Genomic DNA, 11,567 nt, shown 5'->3' on the forward strand with positions numbered 1-11,567 from the left:
GCATTGCTTATGCACACACACGACAGTTTGCTGTCTACGAGACAAGGGTTTTAGTTCTTTCCAACCATGAATTCTCAACACAAACAAATTAGTAATGTAGCAGAAGTTATCCGCTAGGCCTTTATTGAATTTCCGTTGATAACCTCAGCGTGCCTGAAAGCTTTGAGATAGCACGTTACACGGTTACGATTGAGCTAATGACACTGTTTATTGAAATGCCGCGGTTTCACATGCCAAAAGTGTGATATGAATATGAGGTACGTCATAGTGAAAGACTCCGGAGTAATTTTGACGCCCTTGAGATCTGTACCGAGTACCAATCGCCCAGTACAGCGGCGTTTTCACATTTCACCCGCATCGGGGACACTGTTTATACTATAACAGCGGCAGCCACCTGCTTTCGGAAAAAAACTTGTGATGGATGTTGACGACGCAGACACATCTGCCCCCAATGCCGTCACTAAGGGGACATGGAAAATGTGTCCCTTAATTGAAGATAGTTTATTGGCATGTGCATATATTCTTTAATTTTTTGCTTTCTTGTAGGCTCACTTCCTAAAATGATTTAGTTCCGTTCTTTCTGTCTCAGCATGAGCCTCTTCCTGCCACTTGATCGAGACTGACAAGTGCAGCGACATGAAATAAAGAGCGCGCTAAAGGGATATGGTGGCACATAAAGTGCCCATTTAAGGCTTTGTTTGCGGATACTGCTCGAGGTCAGGTGAATTCGTGGTCAGGTAATCTGCTCGTGGTCAGGCGAATTCCTTGCCAAGTAGACGTCTTAGTGGTTTGGTTAGACTGTGAGGCGGACTTTGATGACTAAAAAATGAAAGCTCAGACATGTTTCACTTTATTCAAATTTTATATATACGGCGAAGGGTACCACCGCTGGCTAGGCCAACCACAGTCAGCTTCCTTTTCGTTTTTCAATGTACATAAATGACCTAACTTCTCGCGTCTGCTCAAATATTCTCTTTTTTGAGGGTGATTGTGTAATATTAAGGAAAATAACGTGTGATAATGACGTAACCGTTCTCCCATCTGACCTTAACGCAGTGTCTTCATGGAGCAAGACGTGGCTAATGGACTTAAACATAACTAAGTGAAAATTTATGCGCATAACCATACCGAAAACAACGCTACCTGTCTGCAATCTAAGTAGCACACCGTTAAAACCTGTTTCACCGTAAAAGTATCTTGGTATACAAATAACGTCTAATCTTACCTGCAGTGATCATATATCGCACGTTACAAATACCGCAAATCGCATGCTCGGCTACGCTCGTATAAAATTTTCGAGATCACCACATTCCTTAAAGGTTCTGCTATGTAAGTCACTAATTACGTCAAAAATTGAATTGCGCATCAATATGGGAGCCTCTTGAGGAAAGTCTTGCGCTAAGTGCTGTCCCAGTGTCGCCTTTGGCTCCTGCATCTTCAGATGTTGTTGCTTTGCGCTTTCGTGATGTTCATGCAGCTTTCTCAGTCTTCAGAACGCCACCAACGTCTTCAGATGTCTTGGCTTCGCGTGTACGTGTCGTTGCAGATCCTGGCGCCGGCTGAGTCTTCGCGATGCCAGCATCCTCGGACGTGTTAGCCTTGCCTTTACGCGTACGTTCAGTCTGCTCAATGCCACCAGCATCCTTAGATGTCATAGCTTTGTGCGTACACGTCCTTGCAGGTCCAGGCATCGACACAGTCTTTTCAGCGCTGACAATATGCCCAGACGTTTTGGCCTCGCGTTTATGCGTCGCTACCGTTCCTGGCAGTGCCTCAGTTTTCTGAGCATCTCCTGCGCCTTGCGATGTAGTGGCTTTGCGTTTTCGCGTTGTTCCTGGTGTTGACTCAGCATTCATTCCCGGATTCGGTGCAGCGGTCTCTTGACTGCGCCCCTGGTCTTCCGACGTCTTGGCTTTGAGTTTGCGCGTGGGTCTCTTCACTGTAGAAGCCGCTTGACCGCTCGATTTCTTTTCCGCGGGTGCTGGTTGACACTTGGACGCTCTTGGAGCTTTTGTCGTCATTGTGGCTTTTTTAACACCATCCCGACTCTTCTTTCCAGCCGCCACTGCCTTCGCATTGGGGCTCCTGCGCGTCGATGCAGTGGATGATGAACGGCTACTTGACGAGGCGTCTTTTGAGCGTCGGCGCTCGTGGTAGCTGCGAGTGCTCGAAGAGCGGCGTCCATCACGGTGATTCTTCTTTGTCTTGCGACTATCCCCCATGCTGCTAAGCGTGCTGCTCTCCGACACAGATCGCCCTTTAACCCTGTCCTTATTACGGCCGCTGTGTCTTGACATGCTTCGCGATCGACGCTGTCGTTTGGCTCCAACTGAGCTCTCGTCACTGCTCACCGTCGACGTAGCTTCAGAAAGGCGCACCTTCTTGGTTTTACGCTTGTATCCACTCGCTTCGCTTGACGTCGTGATCCATGACCTCCGGTCTCTCTTAACGTCACGCTTAATACTGCTAGCGCTGCTGCTCGATGACCTGCTTCTTACAGGACTTCGGCTTGTCATTCTGCGCTTAAGCCGACTGCCGCCGCTAGACGACGAACTCCTCCTTGGTCGCCGAGTATTCTTAGCAGTGCGGTTCTGTCCGCTAGCTTTGCTCCATTCTTGGGCTGTCCGAGTCCCGCGCTTCTGTCCTGTGCCGCTGCTCGACGACCTAGTTGTGCTTGTGTCGCCAGTGCTTGTCGAAGACACTTCCTCTGACGTGTGCCTTTTTTCGGCCATGTGATTTGTCCCTCTTGGTTTGCTACCAGACGAGTTTTTCCTTGAGCTCTGAACTTTCTTGGCAGTGCGCTTGTCCCGTCCGGCTCTGCTCGGTGACCTTTCTTTTTCTTGGTGGTCCTTCCCCGCTAGGCGCTTGCCGCGGCCAGCAGCTATCGTCGACGCGATGCTTGATGACTCCTCCTCAGTACTGGGTATATTTTCCCGTATCTTGCTCCGAGCTGAAGCTTCATTACCGCCAAACCCGGTTGTGGCAGGGTCGCCGTCGTCCGCAGGTGCCTCCGCTGCTGCTTGGGCAACGGCTTCACTTTTCTTCTTTCCCTCCTGCAGGTAGCAAGCGATGCAGATCCCCGCCATGCTGGTGCTCTCCAAATAAGAAGCAGGTTTCAGCCCCACGATTTCGCCCGGCTGTCTCCGTCAACCGGTCGCTCGCTTCCGGCACTCTTGTCGCAAGCAGTGCTTCGTCACGACCAGGGACCAGGCTCCCAGCGTCTCAGGTTGGCCGGCTCCAACGGGCACGGGTCAGGGCTGCATCGGGGTACGCGTAGCGATGTGCCTGGGTCCCCAGGTACGAGCCTCGACGTCAGTTCGAAGCGCACGACACGGGCCAGATGATGATGATCGTTTCTAATGGATCGCACCCACTGAGGGGGATAGTGCCTGGTGCACAGTGCGTGGTACGGGGAAAGGAAGAGAAAGAAGTGCTCAGGGCTCACCGGTGCTCTGGGCCTCTCGCTATTATGCAGTCTTTTACGGTTCTGCCAGTTTCGTCAACGTATTCTCATCAAGAATGAGCAGGAAGACGCTCGCACGACCACCTGAGCAAGGTCAGCTGCCTACTTCATCGCTCATGTTTAGGCGACGTGACTTTGGCAGCTCGGACCAGCTCCATTCCTGGGAGAGCTCAACGCCCGAAGCCATGGACTCCGACAACGAATACACCGTAGTCATGGGCCGTCGTATGAAGAAGAGGATGCGCCAGATGTCAAGTGAGCAGACTTCATCTAACGAGAGGGAGCAGCAGTCTTTCATGGTCTCTTACGTGCCGCTTACGGCGTCACACAACCTGAACTCCTTAAGTAGGCAGTTTTTATATGAATATTTTGAAAGTGTGGCCCCTGGTCAAGTCAACGAAATCCGGATCAACTCTCGAAAAAACATCCTGACGGTAGATGCCAAGAGTTCAACTGTAATAGAGAAGTTAAAGACTATTCCAACATTAAGCGGAATTCCCGTCCGTTCCTTTTTTACTTACGGGAAGGAGTCAACGACTGGTGTAATTTCTGATGTCGACCTTGACATCAAGAATGTTGACCTCAGGAAATTACTGAGTTCATCGGTGCAGATTCTTGAGATTCACCGCTTGGGGAACTCCCGGTGTATCAAACTAGTATTTGCTTCGTCAACTTTGCCAATGACTGTCAAAGTGGGGTACGTGATACACCACGTCCGACCATTTGTCCCGAGGCCTCTGCAGTGTCGGAAATGTCTCAAGATTGGTCACGTAAGCGCTGTGTGCAGAAATCAAGTGACCTGCCAGCGTTGCGGTGGGCAACATAATACCGCCGACTGTGATGCACCTTCATTGAAATGTCCCAACTGTCCCGGCTCTCACGAAGCAACGTCGAAGGATTGCCCGAAGATGCAGCAGGAAGTTCGTATTCTCCGGAAAATGGCAAAAAACAAGTCTTCCCATAGACAGGCTGCTCAATCTGTTCGCCGAGACAGACAACGCTCGCGTAAGAAGCACCATCCAATGACTTCAGGAGAACCGGATTGTGGGGCGCTGGGGCCTCGACAACCTCTGCCTGTGCCGGCATCGAGGACGGTAACAGCGCCTACAGCAAATTCAGGATCTCCGAGAGCACAGAGCGCACATTCGTCGCCCCTGGGTGGCACAGACACGGAGTGGCCTTCGCTACCCAGTAGATCCACGGGAACGATACCATGCCGTAGTGTTTCTCTACGTCAAGAAGTGGATTCTAGGGGTAGTAAAGCCGATGACCTTACAGGCAAGCAAGGAGCTGAAAAGAATGACAAAGAAAGTGTTGAAAAAATGCTGAAACGCCTGCTAGAATCAATGCGCGTGATTCTCTGTGGTCTCCAGACACCGGCCGCTACAAGCGCCGTGCATGTCCTCGCCGTACTGGAGCAGCTGATCGCTGCTCTTTACATAATTTAATTACCTTGCTTGGCACCTGTGCTGCTCACGCAGGAGAAGCCCATACACAAGCTCCTTCGCGGCGAGTTTTTGTGAACTTTAAATTGCATTCGTGACTCCGTCCATGCTCTGGAAGGTTGATGACACTTTTGAAGGACCTTTTTGGACTTTGTTGATAGCCATGAGGATGCTGAAGTTGCCTTTACCATTGTACATCCTTCTTCAATGTCATCATCACCCCTCATCCAGCCTTTATGTCCCCGTTCCCCCCTCCCCCTGTGCAGAGTAGCAGGCTAGAGCATGCTAGCTCAGGCCGACCTCTCTGCCTTCCTTCAAATAATCTCTCGTGCCACTTCTTTTCCATGCACCTGAAATGGTTCAGAACCATTCCATTCGTTTTACTTTCTCAGAACAAAGCCGTACCGCTAGAATAAAAGCTATGAAACCTAATCTTAATCTACCTTCTCTCACATCTCGACATAGAATAAACCGTTTAGTTCCTTATAATAAGCTATACTACCATCCACACATGTGTAAGGAGCTAATTTATATTCCGTAATATGTACCTATTGCACTAAGACTCTGGAATTTTTGTTAAATACAGGTTTTCCTTTTTGGATCACACTTCTCCTGTTCTATTGTGAACGGTACGGCGTGTGACCTTCACAACAAAGAGACCTGTATAACGAGGAATTATCGAGGTCCCATGCATATAATTCCATATGCGTTTGACTGTTCATTTTTCGTTGTTTTTACTTATACTTAGGCATCGGCATAGTACTTGTGCTATATCGATGCACTTATTTTAAGGTAAATCATTTGCTTCAGGTATTTGGTGGCAGGGCAATTTTCAGCAGCATCTGCTAGGCCTTCTTTGTCTGACGGTTGTCAATAATTGCTAGTGAACTAGTTGGCTTGCTTTTTATTATTAATCTATCTGCTGCGTAAACAACAGAGAAAACTAATAAGGGGGGCACGACAGGTGCCATTCCCATCTACCTTTCTTGTGTTTCTCTATATAGCGCTAGTGAGTTCATTATCTAATGAGCATTGTATTCCTCGAACATAGCTATATGAAACAGTAGCACATTTTACATTAAATATGAAAGCAGCACTTGTATATACCTTTCTTTTCTGACACTACACTTATGATGCCATATCCGTCGTGAGAAATGTTTTTCAAGGAAGAACCTTTTATTGCATGTGTTATCCGTGTAAACCCAAATGGGGATGCTGCTATTTTTGTCTCGATAGATAACCGTTGTCAGAAGACGTTATTTCTAGTTTGTCTTTAGGCCATCGAAGCCTTACTTAATAACTAAAATCATGCGCCTGGCTTAGGTCTCTAGGCTCTTATCAGGCACCCTTGTTTATGGGCTCTTTCGCAAGTTCCCTGGATTCATCATCCCTAATCATTGCTAGTTTTTCTTTACCCTTTTCCCATAACCCTAGAACAAGTACGTAATTAGAGGAATGTGCCTTACGCCAACCTTTCCCCGTCTTGAATATATAGTGGCTATGTCTTTATAAATATTCTAAGCAGCTTGTGCTTACTAGAGGTGCTATTGAACGCACTGTTCCAGGCACCTTTTCCAGGATAGGAAATGCGCGCGTCGATTTTATGTGCACTGCGGGCACAGTAGAACACAACAGAAATATACAGTATACATACGTTTGGCGTATGTTGTTAGCTTTCAAAAGAAACGAAAAAGTGCCGCCGATCTTAAACAACCGTTGCTGAATTTTCAGTGAAAGCGCGAATTTTGAATTGTACTTCTGGAATCCTGCATTACCTACAGCATTGTCAGGTCACTGTCTGGAAATACAAGTACTCTATCACTCTAAAATAATTTTCTCACCAGATCAATTGTTATTGTTGTATTTTTATTATTTCTTGCTTTTTTATAGGGTAACAAGAAATCATCTTGACAGATATACGCCGGCGCATCAATTGGTACACACCCGCCGGGGTAGCTCAGTCAGCTAAGGCGTTGCGCTGCTGAGCTCGAGATCGCGGGATCGAATCCCGGCCGCGGCGGCCGCATTTCGATGGAGGCGAAATGCAAAAACGCCCGTGTGCTTGCGTTGTAGTGCACGTTAAAGAACCCCAGGTGGTCGAAATTATTCCGGAGCCCTCCACTACGGCGTGCCTCATAATCAGAACTGGTTTTGGCACGTAAAACCCCAGAAAGAAGAAGAAGAAAATCAATTGGTACATGTTCCCTAAAAGCAATTTTCGTCCATTTCGAGCTCAGTGAATTAAAACTTCAACTTTTACTTAAAATATATGTGTGTTGACATTATCTTATTATCCACATATGATTCCCCATTATTGTACTGCGTGACCTGGGACAAAAGTATAATTTCCGCCCCACCCTTATCAGGGAGGTAATTATTTACTAAATGTCGCTCTCCATTATCATCATCATTATCAGCCTATATATATATATATATATATGTCCACTGCAGGACGAAAACCTCTCCAAGCGATTTCCAGTTACCCCTGTCTTGCGCTAGTGGTGGTGGTGGTGGCCTGGAGCAGAGGTAGAACACCGGGCTTCTAATCTGGAGGTCGTAAGTTCTAATCCTCGTTCAGTCCACTACATTTTCAGGCATGGAGTGGCGCCTGACACCGGCAAAAAAAATTGCCGTGAGCTAGTGGGGCTATACTTGTCCAGGTGTCACCAAATTAGGAAGGCCCACTAAGCTTGAAAAAAGTCACTCCCTCGTCAGAACAGCAATTGGCATCCTTGGTGCAGTATTCGTCCACTACCTCCCACATGACTCCTGCAATTAACTCTCTATAGTATAGCGTGCCAATTATATTCATGCGAAGGGGTAATATTTCTTGAAACTGACCTATAAATTGTCAGCGTCCAGACTGCAATAAAGGGGCAAGTGACTAGGATAAGCAAAACAACAATATAGAGAAGGAAGCAATATATCTTTATAATAACCCATGAAGTTACCCGAAGTCTCCGTAACCCCTACTGTGCCTATAAAATAAGGGTGGGGCCTCAGTTCTTCAAATTACAAATCTGATGATGATGATAATTGCAGGGTTATTTCTTCTATAAGAAAAGAGAGACAAGAACAGCGAAGCGATCTTATCGCATAGCTTATCATTGAGCTTTCCTCGCAGGAAAGTGGTTGCACTACTACACGTCTCATATACAAGATGCTAATGTGATCATGCAACACTAAAGCATAATGTGCAGTAGGAAGAGAGCGAAGTAGACGTCGCTGCCATGGCAGCAATTTTTTCTTCTCGCTAAGAGCACAGCAGCATATCGGCTTGCTAAGAGACCTGCTATACGCTGTACAAAACGATAATGAGATAACACTATTTCAACACGTAATGCACACCAGCAAGACGCCTAAGTGCAGACAGCGTACTTATTGCTTTGTAACGAAGTTAGGTGCTGTACAAATAGACAACCCAGTAACCAGGTAATGGTCACTGTAGGAAATATTACCGAGAATTTACAAAACTTCTTCGCAAAGTTTATTGGTCACAAGATATTGCCGCATTATTGCGCCTGCAGCATAGTGTTTACTGAAATAATGTACAAGGAGATAACGACATTTCAGGTGCACCTGCAAAATAACGAAGTTCACTTAGCACATTTTACGGGGCAGAGTCTTCATATGTGAAATCACCATTACATTTTCCGACGTCGAAGAAATTAGATCGCCTCGCACGTCATAGGTGCTCAGGCTGGCTGCACTGATCTAGTAATATCCCCGTCTGGAGTTTCGCCTCTGTGGTCTGTATATATGAAGAGGTCCGTAGTACTTTATTTGCTTCGGTAAAAGGCCAATTTCTGCGTGGCCCGATAATCTAGCATTGCTGTTACCTATTTACCAATCCTTACTTTTCGTACCTTCGCAAGGTCAAATACAACATATTTTGAAAATTGTTTTTGTTGAGTTATACTGGCGGTATGACAACTGAATGAAAATGCTATGTTTCTGCATCGCGGGGTCACAGGCTCTGTTTGAAATTGAGCGCAATAAAGCCGTCTTATCCTTCCTGCAAGCCCTAATGCCTGTAGTGCGTGCTTCGCGTATCATGAACAAAACTTGGTAAAAAAGAAAGTGGCATAATTCAGGGGAGAGTCTCTAATCATCTGTCTAAAAATCGTCGAGAGTGTCTAAATATTGTTCTCGTAAGTCTTCTTATTGTTTTTAATTTAAAACAACGATACTTCTTCAATACTCACAAATATGTAGTTTCATAATGCAAATTACAGAGTGAAACATGGTGTCGACGATGCCACCGGTACAGTGGCATACATACAGCTTGAAGAGAACAGGTAGTACGTGGACTTGTTCACGCTGCGTCCCGTTGACTTCGAAAAAAAAAAAACTTTTGGCTTGTCGTTTGTACCGAAACATTCAGTTCTCGAACTCAATGTATACCAATAATACGCAGTATCATTTTCCGTGCTAATTCTGCTATATCTCATACTAGTTTCGAGATATAAATAAAGCTAACACATTCAGACACCTGAATAATTCATGGTGGTTGTCAGCCTCATTGCTGCACCGGTGCTACTTTTGGCCGCAGCACAAAGCATGCCAGACAACGGACCATCGCGAACAGAACCTGGAACCCTGAACACGAGTCTGTAAGTGGCGAAGGGCAAGAGGTGCATGGTGGGGCGTTCGAGCCACCGAAGCTTTATTTTTCCAAGTAAAGGCAATCGCAGTCGCGGTCGCGTTCAATGGCGATTTACACGGTCTCAAATAGATCTATGTAAACGCGTACTCAGTATTGTACCCACTTGTTTGCGCAGTCTGAGTTACGAAGAAAAACGGAGTAGTTGCCAAAGTAAACACTCCACTGCTCTGGAGAACAACGCTACGAGCAGTAAACGTAGCTCACCGCAAAGAAGGAAAAGAGAAACTGCAAGAAAAAAAAGATACGGAGTTTTACGTCTTAACATCACGACCTCAATATTAGGTACGCCGTAGTGGGCGACTTGGGAAATTTGGACAACCTGGGGCTCTTTAACGTGCATCTAAATCTAAATACACGGGTGTTTTCGCTTTTCGCCTCCATCGAAATGCGGCCGCCGTGGCAGGGATCCGATCCCACGACCTCGTGCTCAGCAGCCCAACACCATAGCCACTCAGCAACCACGGCGGGTAATTCTTTTCTTCTTTGGACTTGCGATCGGGCTATTGTCAAGTCCCGATGGATTAGTCCGACCGCTCGAAGACAGATTTCATTATGCCTGACGGCCTATAAGAATTTACGGTGATTCCATTCAGCCTATGCAATGCGCCCGCGACATTCGAAAGAATGACGGACTATCTTTTATGAGACCTCAAATAGAAGACGTGTTTATGTTACTTACACGACGTGGTAGTTTTCTCCCCTGATTTCACAACTCACCTCACTCGTCTATCCGAAGCTCTTACTTACCTTGCCACCGCCGGCCCTCAACTTAACTTGAGAAAGTGCCGCTTCGCAGCCGGCCAGCTGACCATACTTGGTCACGTTGTTTCCAAAGACGACGTCCGTCCCTACCCTGACAAGCTTCGTGCTCTCGCAGAATTTCCGCGGCCGACTACAGTGAAAGAGCTCCGAAGTTTTGTCGGTCTCTGCTCTTATTTTCGTCGCGTTGTGCGCAATTTTGCCTGCATTGTCGCACCCCTGACGAAGCTCCTGGCTGGGCCTGGTGACCTTCGTGATTGGACTCCGGCATGTGAACAAGCCTTCATCACTCTGCGTTGTCTATTTACCTCGCCGCCCATTCTCCGTCACTACGACCCGAGTGCTCCGACCGAAGTTCACACGGACGCCAGCGGCATTGGTCTTGGAGGCGTCCTTGCGCAACGCAAGCCTGGCTTCCCGGAATATGTGGTTGCCTACGCGAGTCGTTCCCTCACAAAGGCAGAAACCAATTATTCTGTCACAGAAAAAAAAAAGTGTGTGGCTATAGTTTGGGCTTTAAGCAAATTTCGCACTTACTTGTATGGCCATCCCTTTGACGTCGTGACAGACCACCACACGACGTGCTGGCTTGCGTCACTGAAAGACCCGTCGGGGCGCCTTAAACGTTGGGCTTTTCGACTCCAGGAATTTGACATTCGCGTCATCTATCGCTCCGGGCATCAACATTCTGGCACGGATGCGCTCTCCTGGTCACCGTTGCGATCCGACGACACGCCACCCTATGCCAGAGAGTGCCCGGTTGCAGCGCTTACTGTTTCTGACATGCCTTCTGAATAGATAAAACATCCGTGGACTGCGTCTCTCATTGACATCCTAACTACTTCTTCAACGGCTACATGCCCTCGAGCCCTTCGTCGCCAAGCCACCCATTTTGTGCTAAGGAACGCCATCTTGTACCGCCGAAACTATCAGCCAGACGGTCGCAAATGGCTGCTCATCATCCCTCGCCATTTGCGTTCCGACATATGCACGTATTTCCACGCCCGCCCACAACAAGCTCATCTTGGCGTCCTGAAAACGTACGAGTGGCTCCGCCAGCGGTACTACTGGCGGGGCATGAGCAAGCTACCCCGATTTTTTTCGCCATTGCGCTCCGAAAATGCATGTTTTCGCCTAAAAACTATTCTTAGGATAATTCACGCTCATTCTGGAATGTCTGCATGTTTGTGTCTACCCATTTGCCGCTAACTTTGGTCACTAGGTAGTCAATATT

General features: G+C 47.3%; 1 protein-coding gene across 1 annotated transcript; it reads right to left on the reverse strand.

Moving 5' to 3' along the window:
• Nucleotides 1–1,469: 1,469 nt before the first annotated feature.
• LOC119454456 (mucin-22-like) lies at nt 1,470–3,086 on the reverse strand. The gene has a single exon (XM_037716384.1). The coding sequence runs from the start codon at nt 3,084–3,086 to the stop codon at nt 1,470–1,472; it is 1,617 nt and encodes a 538-aa protein (XP_037572312.1).
• Nucleotides 3,087–11,567: the final 8,481 nt, after the last annotated feature.

This window comes from Dermacentor silvarum, chromosome 5 (assembly GCF_013339745.2).
Source record: "Dermacentor silvarum isolate Dsil-2018 chromosome 5, BIME_Dsil_1.4, whole genome shotgun sequence".
Taxonomy (NCBI): domain Eukaryota; kingdom Metazoa; phylum Arthropoda; class Arachnida; order Ixodida; family Ixodidae; genus Dermacentor; species Dermacentor silvarum.